This window comes from Pinus tabuliformis, chromosome 4_2, assembly GCF_031772625.1.
Source record: "Pinus tabuliformis cultivar Carrire ecotype Pingquan chromosome 4_2, CPIR1, whole genome shotgun sequence".
NCBI lineage: Eukaryota > Viridiplantae > Streptophyta > Pinopsida > Pinales > Pinaceae > Pinus > Pinus tabuliformis.
The window spans coordinates 124,127,268-124,144,153 of record NC_142304.1 but is presented as its reverse complement, the minus strand read 5'-3'; the positions used below and the strand labels follow the sequence as shown (position 1 = coordinate 124,144,153).

Genomic DNA, 16,886 nt, shown 5'->3' with positions numbered 1-16,886 from the left:
ATTTAAAATCATTTGTGGAGTTTTTCTTAAAGATTTGAAGCCTTTTTGTGGTCAAAGGCTCCCCTTTGTAAAATCATAATAATAAAATACCATTTTTCTCTTGGAGCTTGGGGAACCACCCCTTGGCATCCATCCCCTCCTCTCTTTTCGAAGAAGACCCTCTTCTTGTGTAGTGTTTCATTAGCTTTTCATTTCTCTTTTTTTGAAGTTAGTTTTAGTGTTTTTAATGATCTCTTTCTCATTTGGCAAGCTAATATTCCATGGTCACTTGCTAACTATTCATTTTTCAATTTATGGCATCTAGTTTCAATTTCATTCACTTACTTCATGATTTCATGCTCAATTTGGTCCAATTTACTTGCAACTTGTTTCAATTTGGAATCTTACTTTGAGCACATATATACACTTGGAGCAATTTTTTGCAAGTTTCGTTTATTTGCTATCTAGCTTGAAACAATCTAATTGTGCATTTTTGGTTCATTAGCTCAACCTATATTCCATTTACATATTGGAGCAACTCATTAGCTTATGCTTTCCTGTGCTTTATGTTGGAACTTTCCCTTGGATGATTATCATAGCATGTTACAGTGAATATACATTTTTCATTTCAAGGCACTTGAGTTGGTATTTTAAACATTAAGCTAATTTTTTTTCATTGTTCTCATTGAGTAATTGGTACATGTTTCATTGAGCATCATTACAAGCTTATGTCATATTGTGCTTAATGTAATCTTGGTCACCAATCTCATTTGCCATCTCTTTATTTGAAGCATATTGTTATCAATATATCTCTTTGAAGGCATTTCACTTGCATATTCTAGACTTTCATTTTAAAATCTACCTCCAAGCATAAGCTTGGTTGAATAGAAACTTTAGGACAATCTTTCTGATTTTCTTTCACTTGAGTACGGAGTAAGATTAAAACACGTGACTTCACAGTTCTCTTGTGATCGAGTCCTTGTAGGAACGAAAGCATGTGGATTGCAAGGATCTTGGGAAGGGTATCATTAACGAAGCACTTGTGTCTCCTCAGCCCATCTTCATTGCAACTCACCTCAATCTTTACCTAGTTGTAAGAAATTGAAGGGAGATTTCTCACCATTGATTAGGGATTTAATTAAAATCAACCAAGATAACTTGCATTTCACATAGTCCAAATTGGCATCATCTCATTTTGCATCAATTTGATTTGTGGGCATTTCATATTACAAGCAATATTATTGTACTTGTTATCTAAACTTTTGCTCATGGTCATTTGATGTTGTCCTTTTTATTTGAGCATTTCTTTCAAAGTACAAGTTTCATTTATTTTGTAAGTTGTATCTCACTGCTCATTATTTTCAACATCTCTTGTACTAACATTTGTCTTGCAGCATTGCATATCATTGTAACTTGAAGTGTTATTTCCATTTTGCAAGTATATGATCTTTTCTTGAGCATTGTTTACAAGGCACTAGTTTATCATCTTTACTCTTGTTGAATGTCATATTGATCTTAATCGAAATTACCTTTTACATTGCTCATTAACTCTTATACTTGCTAATTTTAAATCAGTGTGATGTCCCCTCTAATTAATTTCACCCAGTGGCTACACCAATTTTGCAATTTTGTACAAGTTATGTCAATTTCGATATTTTGGGTGCTTAACTTAGGAGAAGTGTGTTAGGAGGACCCCATTTGATTAATTTGGCTAAGGAATGTCCCAACATAGGAGAAAAAGGGAAAATCAAAATCATAGTATATGGTGGGGGGCACCCCAAAAGGGGAATACACACCCCTTGAGAAAACTCGCATTTTTGGAGGGAGAGAGTCAAGGTGAGGTCGATGCATGGGGCCCACATGGGAAAAGCGGACCTCAAGGATAAATAGGAGAAACATGCATCATTTTGGGGCTTTTGAACCTTTGCACATCAAACCTAACTAGCACACTTGAGCTGTTGAGCCAAGTCTGCAAGTGTTGTTTAACACACAAGATTCTCAGGCAAGATTCTCACCCTACCTTCGGTGGACTTCGAGTGCCAGCGCAAGGAGGAAGATCTACACCATTTGGGAGTTGTTTTGGATGTGGTAGCAATGCATTGCTGGGGAATTATTCAGCAGTCTAGGCGTAGGAGAGAAACATACACTACCTAGGAGAGTTCATTGTGGAGCAGCATATTTGTTGGGTCTTTCAAGTGAGCGTTGGTGGGGTTCAATCTTGTGGAGTTTTTGTTGTAGCATTATCACCATCTTAGGAACTGTGTGTGCCTGCGCAGAGGCTATTTCTGGGCCACACATGGGAGTTGGGTGGATGCACATTTTGGGGTTGAACGGAGCAGGGACTTGTGGGAGCATCCGGAGGAGATTTTTGCTAGTATTTATCATCATTTTGCAGGGGCTGAGAGGTGATATTTCCAAGTGGGTCGAATTTCCCTGCCATTGGAGCACGTGGAAAGTGGAGACAAATTCGGAGGTCAGAACTAGGCTAAACCCTTTCTGGGTTTTGGTGCGTTATTTGAGGAGAGACTGGGGTTAATTCCCAGAATTTTCTGAGCACCGGAGGAGAGCCAAACAGCGGATTCTTCCAACCAGCAGTGTAGTTTTTCCAGGGCTAGTGCAGATCATTGATGGGAATATCTTTCCAGCATCTGAGCAGTTATTTTCATCATTGTTAGCTTTCCTTTGGCAAGCCCAGGTGCATTCACTCCATACTTATATTGTACCCCATCTGATTTATAATGAAAATGGCTCAGTTTGGCACAGTTTTTGGAGTATTTTTGGGTGTTTAATTTTGTGTGTGAATTTTGTGTTGCATGTACCTTGAATGCTTTGTTTATCACTATTAATTTTCCCCTAGCAATATTACAGTGGTATCAAAGCTCATAGTCTTGGCTTAGCCTATGGGAGAAACCTTCAATCTATGACATCAAAGGACAGGCAGAGTATCACATATAGGAGGCAAAGGTACAGAAGCAAGGAAAGACAGCTATAGATTACCCTTAATCCAGAAACCCTTGAGCAGGAGGTTGAGGAGCCAGATATGGGGGATAATCAGAATGACAAAGAGAGAAAAGAGGAGGAATTTGCCCAAAGCCTCTTAAAGGCTATCCACGACTTGTCTAGGGGCATTGATGAGTTGAGACAACAGTAATAACAAGGGTAAGGGCAGCTAGGAGAACATCCATTTGGGAGAAGGTTCAGGTACCTCACACTATCAGGCCACCAACCCACATAACATGCCTCACATTTATAGCGCATCACCTAGGTTGATTAACCCCACGTTTCTAATGTCGGAGGGCAACAAGGGCAGGAGGATATGCCAATGGGGAGCTACTTTGTGGAGTACCAATCATATGGGCCCAATTTTAGAGAAGCCATTACCTTCAAATATTTTTGCCAGCTTAAGGGTAACAACAAGAACAAGGGGCTGAGTGGAGCATACATGCATAGCATTGATTTGCAGCGCATGGTGGGAAGGCTCTTCCTTCCAACGTTTGATGGCTCTCCTAAGAGCTCAGCCAGGGCGTGGGTTGAGAAGCTAGATGTCTATTTCCAGCTTAACCAGATGACAAAGATGGAGGCAATCAAGATTGCCACTTTGCACTTGGAGGGAGAAGCTCACAATTGGTGGTTCCACAAGTTGGCCACTTTGGGGCACACAGGTATCACTGCCTATGAGAAGTTCACATGGAGGGTGTTGGAGCATTTTGAGAGGAGAGACCCTGAGGAGCACTTTAGAGAGATGACACCACTCAAGCAGACCGGAAGTGTTGAGACATATATCTCTGAGTTTCTGAGGTTATCAGTGATGGTGTCAAATTTGTCGGATGGATTAATAGAGCCACTAACAGACTTGGTGAGGTCTAATAGGCCCACCACTTTGCAGGATGCAGGATGCAGTATGCAGAGATCGAGATCTATAGGATGTGCTTCCCAGGACCAGAGCGCAGGTACCCACCAGACCTGTGTTCCAGCAAAGGAGCCGAGATACTAGGCCTCAGCCACAGTGAGATATTCAGGGGCAAGGGCAATTGGATGATGAGGCCCGGAGGGACCTCCATAGGAGAAAGTTGTGCTTCACTTGCCAGGAGCCATGGGCACCAGGGCATAGGTGTATCAAGGGCAAGGAACACTTCATAGAGGTGTTTTCTGACGATGAATCAAAGGATGATGCAGAGCAGGAGATAAGTGTTGGTGATGATGAGCCACAGGTGGTAGGAGGATGAGGTGGAAGCCCACCACCCCCACCAGGAGGAGCACCTTTCTTGCCTGCAGCATGCATTATCGCTTAACTTCATGGAGTTTCGAAGTACCTTACTTTGAGGATCAGAGACACAGTGCAGGGGCAGCGTGTTTTGGTGCTAGTAGACAATCGGGCCACCCACAATTTTGTAGATGCCTAAATGGCAGAGTCCTTTGAGGGATTCTTAGCCTTGGTTCCAGGAGACCGTACCATGTAGCGTGCTAGATACAATCTCGGGATGATAGTGGTGATGGGGAACTATTCTATGACAAACTGTTTCTTTGTGGTTGACGTCTTAGACACCAACGTGATGCTTAGCATGCAGTGGTTATACTCTCTTGGGCGTGTTACCACTGACTAGCAAAAGTTGGAGATCGAGTTCACAGGGCCAGATGGGAACATGGTTTTGTTAAGAGGCATGCACTCATACTCCCCACAAACAGTGTCAGTGCATATGATGGAGGCAGACTTGACATGGGGATATAGAGTGGGTCGTTGAGCTCAGGATATCTGACGCGAGGGGCAAGCCCAAACCACCACACCCGGACATCCAGGCCATTCTAGACATGTACCCAACAATATTTGGAGACATCCCACCAGGACGGCCACCTGATAGGGGGTTTGAGCACACTATCGAGCTGGAGCCATGGGTGCAGGGATTTATCACGACCCCATACAGACACCCCAAGGCCTATTGGGATGAGATTGAGCGGGCTATTCATGAGTTGTTTGCATTGGGGCACATTAGGCCTAGCTCTAGTCCCTTCACTTCATTAGTTGTTCTGGTGAAGAAGAAAGATGGCACGTTGCGGATGTGCATCGATTACAGAACCCTCAACAAGAAAGCGTTGAAGAACCGGTACCCCATTCCCCGCATAGATGAGCTTATGGATGAGCTTAGAGGAGCCAAGTACTTCTCTAAGATAGACTTGTGTTCGAGGTGTTACTCCTGTCGCCTACACCTACCTACAAGTCAGTGAGAAAAGCCTTCAACCCCACAAGGTGTTGTCAGGGAACTCAAAGAAGGGGTTGTCACACTAAATCCCTTCTCTCCCTGTTTAAGCTATCTCCTAGGTTAGTTATGGGGGGTAGTCCCTAAATGTAAAACTAATTTAAAAAAAATGTCAGTTTCTAGAAGAGATGTTAAAGTGAAAGTGGATTACTTTTAAGAATCATGAGCAAAATATGGTATGAGCAATAAAAATCATTAACGTGATAAAACCATAAAACCAGTGTCTTAAGATAAATTGCTCAACAGAAATGAAAAATACATTTGCTCAAAACAAATGTAGAATGTTTCCAACAATGAAAGCAAAGCAATCCCGAAACGGAAACAAAAATGTTAGCACGATAATCAATACAAGATAATAAATGCTTTCAAAATATAATAAATGCCTAAATCAAAGCATATAGAGATATCTTGCAAAAGGAAAAGCAATTAGTGTTCTACTTGCAAAAGGAAAATGAAACAATGCTTGCCAACATAAAATATTCAACAATGACAAGTAAAATGAACAATTGCAAGTAAAACCATAAGATGTATTAGCATGAGATGCACTTATACTAGATTTGGATGCAATTAGTCTTGGTTATTTTTAATCTAAAATGCCTAATTTAAGTGAGAAGTCCTCCTCTTGAGCTCTTACCAAAAGGTAAAAATTGGGGTGACTGTAAGAAAGAGGGGGCGAGGGCACAGAGGTGTCATTAACGATACTCATCCCCTGAGTCTTACGAGCCAGCGTGTGCCTTCGTTCCTACAAGGGGACAAGCCACCTTCATAACCACAGGGTCACAATGCTTTTACCTTACTTCATACCAGATGGAAGGACTTTCCAAGAAAAAAAATTTCCCTATACTTTCTATCAACCAAACTTATGCTTGGAGGTTAATTTTAGTGAGGCTTGGAAGCCTTCCTATACTAAAATGCCTAGATGAGAGTGCAGATTGTGTTAATTCTTCAATTAAAATCAATGTTGCATTAATTGTTATCGGGATTAAATCAGCGCGGGGAAAAAATCGGAAAAAATCGTAAAAATCGGGAAAAAAAATCATAAAAATCGGGAAAAAATCATAACATACAAAAATATGCATTTTTTTTCAATTTTTTTAATATCTGAAGCATCTACAACATAAAATAAATACATTGACACATATATATGATAAAAGAACTAATATATAAGATGTTTAATATCATTTCTAGTGCTACATCACACATAACAGTGAATCATGTCCTGAATAGTAAGTCCTGACTCATGACTCCCAACTCAGCCTCAAAATATCAACAAAAAAATATAATAATGTATCTCATGAGTCATAATATCATATACAATGAAATGAACCAAATAACTAAAGTCTAATACTATTGATTTCCTCTGCCCCTCTTGCAAGAAAATGCAATAGCTTTCCCTTTCCTTCTAGATGTATATGCCGATGGAGTTGGCAGTGGACTCTGTTGTGCTCTACAAGCTAAAGAACTAGGAGTAGGAGCTATAGGAGGTAGACCACGCCCTCTACTGGTGGCAGGGGTAGCCCAAGTAGGTGGTGTCACCTCCTCCTCCTATTGCCCCGCCTCCTCCTCCTTCTCCTCCTCCTCCCCCTCCACTACCTCCTGCACTAACCAATCATCAACAGACTCCATGAGAGGCCTCTCGACCTCAACACTCCATGCAGCAGTGGTGTCAATCCCATCCAATGAGATGGCCTCCATATCAGGTTTCCTCTCAAGTTGCCTCACCCACAATCGAAGATTGTAGTAGACGTAGACCATGTCATTAAGTTGTTGGGAGTCCAACCTGTACAAAGATCATGAAATAATAATTATAAAAAAAATATTGTTTAATGAATTCAAAAAATTATTTGGAAATTTGCAATATTTTAAGTGTTAACCTGTTGCGTTTCTTGTTGTGTATTTTTTCAAATACACTCCAGTTGCGCTCACATCCTGAGGAGCTACATGTTTGGCTGAGGATTCGAATGGCAAGCTTTTGCAGAAGGGTACCCTGGCACCATACATTCTCCACCATGCATCTACAATAAAAAAAAATATTGTTTAATGAATTCAAAAAGTTATTTGGAAATTTGCAATATTTTAAGTGTTAACCTGTTGCGCTTCTTGTTGTGTATTTTTTCAAATACACTCCAGTTGCGCTCACATCCTGAGGAGCTACATGTTTGGCTGAGGATTCGAATGGCAAGCTTTTGCAGAAGGCATACACTGGCACCATACATTCTCCACCATGCATCTACAACAAAATTACAAATAAAATTTTAAATAAACATAAGAAAAAAAAAATGAAATTTGAAAGTTGAATCAAAGTATGAAGTTATGAGCTTGAAGAGACAATGAAATTTGAAACAAACTAAAAAATACCTGGCATTTTAGTCGTCCTATTAGTCACAGCCATGTCAAAGCCAAATGTACCACCTGCCATCTTGTATGTCTCAATTTCTTTGGAGATTTTTGTACGTTCTGCTGGAAATCACACAATCCTCTGAACATAGGTTAAGAATCCATCCATGATTGTTAATTTTAGGTATGTTCTATGCTAGAGCAATTTATTTCAATTTCTTTTCCACATTAGCAATCACATCAGCATAAAGTAAACTGCAGATAGAACATAAATATAAATCGCAAAAGACAAGCCAAGACAAGAGGACACAAGGTGTGGCGCTAGCCAGGGACAAACCCCAATGTGGGGAAACCCTTGATCAATTCTTCTTTTATGTTCTTCAAAGTTCAACAGAGAAAGTGAGAGAGATAGTACATTTACAATAGAAGTCAATCACTTTGACTTTTGATATCGACATGAGATCAGTTGAAGACATATTCCTTCAACTGATTCTCTAAGGTGACTCGTTCACCTATCATAGTGTTGCATCTCGTCTATTTGCTGCACATTACCGTGTGACACCTTGCTGTACTGTCACATGTGTTGAACCTTGATGACTGAGCTGCTCTCATCTTCATGCTGCTCATCATGCTGCATCTTCCATGGTCTTATTCATCATCAAGCTGCCCATGCTCATGATCTCATTCATCATTATGTTGCCCATGCTCATATCATCATGCATCATTATGTTGCCCATGCTCATATCATCATGCTGCTTATTATGCTACCCATGATCTCATACATCATGCTGCCTTCCTTCGGAGACAGATGCTCCGGCTGTTTCGACAATTCCCGGTAGTTCCGGCTTTTCCGGCTTTTCTGAAAGTTCCAACAGTTATGGCATTTCCGGCGTTTCCGGCAGTTCCGGCTTTTCTGGCTTTTCCGGTATTTCCGGCGTTTCCGGCGTTTCCAGCTTTTCTGGCAATTCCAACTTTTCCAGCAGTTCCGCCTTTTCCGGCAGTTCCAGCTTTTCCCATAGTTCCGGCTATTTCGGCTTTTCCGGCAGTTCCGGTTTTTCCAGCTTTTCCGACAGTTCCGGCGTTTCCGGATTTTCCTTAGGATCTCTCCTCCTACTAAAACCCAAAGACAAGTAGAGAGAGAAAGAGATCCAAGTGTGTGTAGAAATGACTTGAAGTCCTATCTATTTATACTAAAACGTAGAGGTTGAACAGACATGACTATTGGGCTTCTGAGCCCGACTTAACAATTTGTCCATAACATAAATAAATCCATAACTTCATAAATACTTATCGAAATCGGATGATCTTTAGATCAATCCTACACCTCTCAATGAGAGGGATCCAATAAAAATATCTGCTGCCATAAATAATATGACCACATGGAGTTTGGCCCTAGTTGCCAATTTTAACACTCCCTCTCAACTAAGGAAAACTCCATCCGCTGATCCATATGTCCAACTATACTATCTCTACTATCAGTGCCCTGCACTGCTCTGCTCAGCTCTACTCGGCTCTGCTCAGCTCTGCTGGCTCTGCTCAGCTTTGCTAGCTTTGCTCTGCTCTGCTCACCTCTGCTGGCTCTGCTCTACTCAACTTAGCTCTGCTGAACCATGAAGAAGAAGAATTGATCGAGAACATGTCATACCATTCTCCACTGACCCAAAGTCAGTCTCAGAGTGTGTACCACTGGTCCCAAACCAGTCCTCAACCGACTCGAAGTCAGTGTCATAGTAAGTACAACTCCTACCACTGGTCCCAGACCAGTACTCTACTGACTCGAAGTCAGTCTCAGAGTATGTACCACTGGTCACAGACCAGTCGTCAACCGACCCGAAGTCAGTGTCATAGTGGGTACAACTCCTACCACTAGTCCCAGACCAGTATCATTGATCTCAGATCAATGAAGGTCATCCTAGCATAGGGAGTACGGTAGATACACTTTACTTTATGTACATGTGATTGCTAATCTGTGGAATATAATAAGAAAAAGAAGTAAACTGTTATAAGCATAGAACATACCATAACTTAACATGGTATCAGAGCTGAGGTGAAGACAAAGCCCGAGCAAGAGCAAGAGCAATCACCGAAGAGAGGATTGGCAAGGCTATTCTAAAAGAACTATGGGGTCCTCAACACTCTTTCCTACTGAAGACAAGCTTTCTGAGAAAGCTGACTATCACGGATGGAAGATGTCTATCGATCTAACCCTAGAAGATCTAGGAGTGTTGGACCATGTAAGAGGCAAATTGTTGAGCCTCCATCAAATGCATCCGCTGCTACTTGGAACAAATGGAAAAATGGAGAAGTCAAAACAAAGAAGATCATCCGGGACTCTATCGACAAGCACTTGGTGGCCTACACCTCCGAATTGGACACCTCCAAGGAAATCTACGATAGACTGGTGAGTTTATTTAAAGTCAATGATGCAAATCAAGTTTTGTTTCTTAGAAATAAGCTGAGGGAAATCAAGAAGGGTAAAGATGAGAGTATGCAAGCATACTTCTTAAGAATCACTGAGATCAAGAACGATCTCCTATCTATTGGAGAATCTATTATTGACAGGGAAATGGCACTCACGACTCTTGGAGGATTACCATCCGAATGGTACGTGTTCAGGACTACTCTTCTGAATAATAATATAATTCCTGGTTTCGAGGAATCAATGGCTAGATGCATTCAAGAACAAACAAGGGTAGAAGAGCAAGAAATGCCCATGCCTAAAGGTCCTCGCGCTGCCTTTTTTTCTCATGCTAAGAAAAGAAATCATTCCAGGACTAAATCAAAAAGAAGGTTGGACCTAAGGGTGGAAGAAAAGGACGATGTTACATCTGCGATAAAGCAGGTCACTATGCAAGGGAATGCCCTGATAGAAAGGACTCACACCGGGACGATGATCAAAATCCCTCTGATGGCAATCAAAGGAATGACAAATTCAATAGCAAAGCTAAGAGGAGAGTTGGAAATCAAGGAAGAGGACAACCATTCAAGAAGGCTAGAAATTCCAGGATGTATTAAATGCACCTGACCTCAAAAAGAACCTGGTGTCCATCTTGGCAATGGAAAACAAAGGCTACAAGGTAACCTTCAGCGATGGCAAGGTACGTATATGGAAAAATAATGTTAAATATGCCTTTACTCTTGGGTTTCGTGTTGATTCATTATATCAGGTCGATGGAAGTCCGCTAGGTGTCATGTCTTATGATACATCTCTTCAGTCCGAACTTTGGCATCGGAGGTTTGCCCCCCTTCATTATAAAGCTCTACTCGGTGTAAGACAAATGGTGACAGGGATGCCCGAATTCCGAGTAGAGAAAGAAGGTGTATGTCCAGGATGTGTCGAAGGAAAGCTCAAAAGGGGACCATTCCCCCCAAGCCAAAGCAAGACCTCTAATATATTACAGTCGGTTCACTCAGGCATATCTGAGGCTAGCATTAAGAGGGAGACTACTACACCGCATACTCCTAAGCAGAATGGTGTGGCGGAAAGGAAGAACAGTACAATTGTGGAAGCTGTCTCTATGGGTAGATGATGTAACAATGCCTGATGTGGAGAAACCCATGGATCCTATTTATCCACCTGAGCCTTCCTCTTCTAGGAAGAGGCCTTCATGGCTTAGGGATACTTGATGATGCTAAAGGACATGCTGCACCCCGAGGAACCTCCCGTGAAAGTAAGAAACCTAACAGGTATCAGGGAAACCTGACCATCATGAGCATGATCATACAAAATGAGCCTTCATCATTCTCAGATGCCGTCAAGCATCAAGTATGGAAGGATGCTATGACCAAAGAATATGAGTCTATTATGGAGAACGATGTCTGGGAAGTAGTTCCCAGACCCCGAGACAAGACAATTGTTACTTCAAAATGGCTTTACAAGATAAAGCTGCAGCAGATGGAAGTACGGAATAGCATAAGGCTCGTTTTGTTGCCCGTGGTTTCTCCTAGAAGAAAGGTATAGACTATGATGTGATAATTGCACCTGTTGCCAGATATACGACCATCCGCTTGATCATAGCCCTTGTGGCTTCACAAGGATGGAACCTACATCAGATGGATGTCAAGACCGCGTTCTTTCACAGTTCGATCAAAAAAGAGGTCTATGTGGAGCAACCCGAAGGATTTGAGATTTATGATTGAAAATCTCATGTATGCACGTTGAAGAAGGCTCTCTATGGGCTAAAGCAAGCACCCCGAGCATGGTATAAGAGGATCGATAGCTAGGATTCACTAGGAGTGAAGCCGATCCTAACCTTTACCTTAAGGTTGAAGATGACAAGCCTCTCATACTGGTGTTGTATGTGGATGACCTCTTTCTAACAGGTGCATACCCTCTCATTCAGAAATGTAAGAGGGAGTTGACTTCTGAATTTGAAATGAAGAACCAAGGACTTGAAGTGTAGCAGAAGCCAAGGGAAATTTTCCTATCTCAAGGAAAATATGTGGTGAAGATTCTGAAAAGATTTGGTATGATGGACTGCAAGTCGTGACTACCTCGTGGAACTTAACTTTCAAAAGTTATATGGTAGTGATGTCGGACCAAATTTGGGAAATGCCTCTGAGTTTCAAAATCTCATTCGTGTTGAGGTTCTTGGTGAACTTCCGTCCGAACATATGTTTTGTAGTTAGTATTGTGAGCTCATATTTGGTTGAGCCTCACTACATTGGTGCCAAGAATCTTTTGAGATGTCTTCAGGACACAATCTCTCATGGATTGAGATACACTGCCGGAAATATGAGACTGCACGATTATTCGAATGCTGATTAGGCAGGTAGTGTGGAGGATCACTGGAGCACTTTTAGTGTTGTTTCTCTTTGGATTCTGCTTCGATATAATGGATGGGCAGGAAGCAGAAGTCGGTTGCCATAAGCACCGTCGAAACCAGATACATATCTATGAGTATGATCTCGTATGAAGCTGCCTGGTTGGGGAAGCTCTTCAGTGAGCTGTTTGAACACATACCGTTGTGATTTTCTGTAACAACCAGAGGTGGGATTCGATTATTGAGGAATCCGGTATTCGTCGATTGCTCCAACAGATAGACATCATCTGGGATATGGTAAGTCGATGAGCAAGGAGGCTCCATCGCATTAAGATGATGTACAAGTCGATACACCTTGTCAAAGCCCCGAGGAAAGATCTAATCTGTGATTCTCCCAAACGACTTGGAGTCGTCAAGAAACTCTTGTACAAGGGTCCTGCATGTTGCATACATTGAGCTCTGGGAGCTCTGAGGGCTTGCGGTTCTTACTGGAGCAACATACGACCACAGGGTGACTCACCCTCCCCTGGTGGTGCGCACTGGAACAAGATGATTCGCTCTCTTGTGGGACAAGGTGATTCGCTCTCTTGTTGAACAGGATGATACGCTCTCCTATGTAGCAGGATGATTAATTCTCCTGTGAGGCTTGGATTGATGTGTTCTCCATGGCGATTGTAGCAGGATTGATGTGTTCTCCTGTGACGCCTGGATTGATGTGTTCTCCATGGCGACTGTAGCAGGATTGATGTGTTCTCCTGTGACGCCTGGATTGATGTGTTCTCCATGGCGACTGTAGCAAGATTGATGTGTTCTCCTGTGAGGGCTGGATTGATGTGTTCTCCATGGCGATTGTAGCAGGATTGATGTATTCTCCTGTGAGGACGGGATTGATTAAGTTCTCCTGTCGAGGCATCCTACCCATGCAGTTTGGGACTCATGGGAAGTACTTCTCATCTGATCAATGAGCAGGGAAATGAAGTTAGGGACCATAGTAGTACCGATGGACGCATCATTGTATCTACTGTACTCCCTACGCTAGGATGACCTCCATTGATCTGGGATCAATGATACTGGTCTGGGACTAATGGTAGGAGTGGTACATTCTATGACACTGATTTCAAGTCAGTTGAGACTGGTCTGGGACTAGTGGTACGCACTCTGAGACTGACTTTGAGTCAGTGGAGGACGTTACTGGTCTGGGACCAGTGGTAGGAGTTGTACATACTATGACACTGACTTCGGGTCAGTTGAGGCTAGTCTGGGACCAGTGGTACATACTCTAAGGCTGACTTTAAGTCAGTATGATACATCCTCGATCATTTCTTCTTCTTTGTAATTCGAACAAAAGCAGAGCAGAACAAAACAAAGCAGAGCAAAGCAGTACAGATCAGTACAGGGCAGAACAAGACAAAGCAGAACAGGCAAAATAGAGCAGAGCAGGGCAAGGGTCAAGCTGTACAGGGCAGTGCATTTGATGGATGAATAGTAGCGACCGACAGACAGATTGCATATGAAGTTCTCCCTAGTTGAGAGGGAGTTTTAAATTGCCAACTAGGTCCAAACTTCATGTGGGTCACTTATTGATGGCTAATAATATTTTTATTAGATTCCTCTCATCGAGAGGTGTAGGATTGATCTAAAGATCATCCGATTCCGATAAGTATTTATGGAGATATGAATATATTTTGATTATGGAATTATTATCAAGCCGACCTACAACTCATGTAGGCTCAGAAGCCCAATAGTCGCATCTATTCAAACATCAACGTTGTGTATAAATACAGGAGGACTTTTCCTCATTTGCACTCACTCATCTCATCACATCTCTCTCTCTACTGTGCAGAAAAGAGTCTCTTCTCTACTGCGCAGAAAAGGGTCTCTCTCTCACACATGTGAAGCCAGAAGCTACTGAAACTGAAGTTGCAACTGCAGATCCAAACTTTGACCAGCATGGACCATCAAACCTCTTCTGATCTGCGTTGTAGGTTCATCTGAACCTCCTCTGAAGGCTACAACTTTTGGTGGTGGAATCAAGTCGATCCGACGGACAGTTTGCGAGATATCGATTGCCCTAGTTTGAAGGAAGCTGCTGAAACTGAAGCTAACTGCAGATCCAAAGTTTGACCAGCGTGGACCATCAAACCTCCTCTTTTGAACTGCGTTGTAGGTTCATCTGAACCTCTTCTAAAAGTTGCAACTTTTGGTGGTGGAATCAAGTCGATCCAACAGTCGGTTTGTGAGATATCGACTGCCCTAGTTTTGATGATGAAGCCGCTAAAGCTAATGTTGCTGATCTAAGGTTTGCTACTATTGATATAAATCAGATTTACTATATTATTTCTCTCTGCTGAATTATTGAAGATAAAAGAAGATTTGATCAAAGGGTTTCCCCACACATTGTGGGGTTTGTCCCTGGCTAGCCGCCACATCTTGTGTCTCTTGTCTTGGCTTGTTTTCTGTCGATCATTTAATGTTCTATCTGCACTTTACTTTATGTACATGTGATTGCTAATTTGTGGAATATAATAAGAAAAAAGAAGTAAATTGTTATAAGCATAGAACATACCATAACTTAACACATATGCTGCCCACACAACTTGCAAGACAAGTTCATTCTATCAATCCCTCCATCAGGGTCACCAAATTCCCATAGAGGGTCCAATTTCCTTGGCATGTTTGACTTTGAACTTGAAGTTGAATGGTGATTCAGTGAACCTATGGCAAATTAAGGATTACAATTTACAAGTCAGAAACTTACAATTTACATTGTACAAAAACTAAAAAAAAATTACATACATGAGTAACATAAGTTATAACAACCGTAAAACACATGGAATTTTTGACAATTTAAGAAATTTTAACAAACAAAATGAAAAATCAAATGACAAAAACCCCATCAAGATTCAAATCAATTCAAAAATATTTGATAACCCATTGAATTCTTTTGATAAACAATGGATTATCCAAATTCCAAACCCAACCAAAAACATAGAAAAAAACCAAAACAAAGTTACAAAACACAAAATGTTGGTGCCCATACCAGTTTGATGGTGTTAAAATTAGCAACTAGGGCCAAACTCCATGTGGGTCATCTTATTCATGGCTGATAATATTTTTATTAGATTCCTCTCGTCGAGGGGTGTAGGATTGATCTAAATATCATCCGATTCCGATAAGCATTTATGGAGATATGAATTTATTTTGATTATGGAATAATTATCAAGCCGACCTACAACTCATGTAGGCTCAGAAGCCCAACAGTCGCATCTATTCAATCATCAACAGTTGTGTATAAATACAGGAGGTCTTTTCCTCATTTGGACTCGCTCAACTCATCACCTCTCTCTCTCTCTCTGGTGCGTGACGAAATCTTGCACTGGTGCGCAGCGAAAGCTTGCACTGGTGCACGCCAAAGTCTTGGACTAGTGCACAGTAAACGACTCACTAGTGGAGACTTGAGAAGTTCGATCTAGGGTTTGCTGTCCTAGTTTAAGGTTGATCTGGGGTTTGCTGCTGCTGATGTAAATCAGATTTATGTACTATTTCTCTTTGCTGAATTATTGAAGATAAAGGAAGATTTGATCAAAGGGTTTCCCCACATTGGGGTTTGTCCCTGGCTAGCCGCCACATCTTGTGTCTCTTGTCTTGGCTTGTTTTCTGTCGATCGTTTAATGTTCTATCTGCACTTTACTTTATGTACATGTGATTGCTAATCTGTGGATAATAATAAGAAAAATAAGTAAACTACTATAAGCATAGAACATACCATAATTTAACATGGTATCAGAGCTAAGGTGAAGACAAAGCCCAAGCAAGAGCAAGAGCAATCACCAAAGAGAAGATTGGCAGGATATCCAAAAAGAATTCATGGGGTCCTCAACACACTTTCCTGCTGAAGACAAGCTCCGTGAGAAGTCTGACTACCACGAATGGAAGATGTCTCTCGATCTAACATTAAAAGAATAGAAAGTGTTGGACCATGTGAAAGGCGGAATTGCTAAGCCTCCATCAAATGCATCTGCTGCTGCTAGGAACAAATGGATCTAAGGGTGGAAGAAGAGGACGATGTTACATTTGTGATAGAGCAGGTCACTATGCAAGGGAGTGCCCTGATAGAAGGGATTCACACCGGGACGATGATCAAAATCCCTCTCATGGAAATCAAAGGAATGGCAAATCTAATAGCAGAGGAAAAATGAGTGTTGGAAATCAAAGAAGAGGACAATCATTCAAGAAGGCTAGAAATTACAGGTATGAATCCAACATTGTTGAAAATAAGCAGGATGAATATTATCTACCAGCTGCTCTATCTACCTCTGCTCCTTCGGACTCAATGGGAATTTGGCTCATTGATAGTGGTGCCTCAAGGCACTTCACTGGTTACAAAGAAGTTCTCCATAATCTAGAGAAAGAAACTAACCTGGAAATTGTCCTTGGAGATAATATGAAATATCCCGTGAAAGATGTAGGCAATGTCTCTCTTAAATTGAATCAAGGTAATACGATCCACTTACAGGATGTATTATATGTACTTGATCTCAAAAAGAACCTG

The 16,886-nt window shown here is 41.6% G+C and overlaps 2 protein-coding genes across 2 annotated transcripts in view; both read right to left on the bottom strand.

Moving 5' to 3' along the window:
- LOC149168556 (Phosphoglycerate mutase family protein) overlaps positions 1-16,886 on the bottom strand; it is a 226,741-nt gene that overhangs the window by 140,537 nt on the left and 69,318 nt on the right. The window lies entirely within an intron of this gene.
- On the bottom strand, positions 6,443-7,842 carry LOC149168557 (uncharacterized). The gene is made up of 4 exons (XM_089426939.1): positions 7,593-7,842; positions 7,323-7,464; positions 7,109-7,249; positions 6,443-7,014 (listed from the first exon to the last, which is right to left on the bottom strand). Exons 1-4 carry the CDS (start codon positions 7,651-7,653, stop codon positions 6,780-6,782), a joined length of 579 nt encoding a protein of 192 aa, XP_089283065.1. The 5' UTR covers positions 7,654-7,842; the 3' UTR covers positions 6,443-6,779.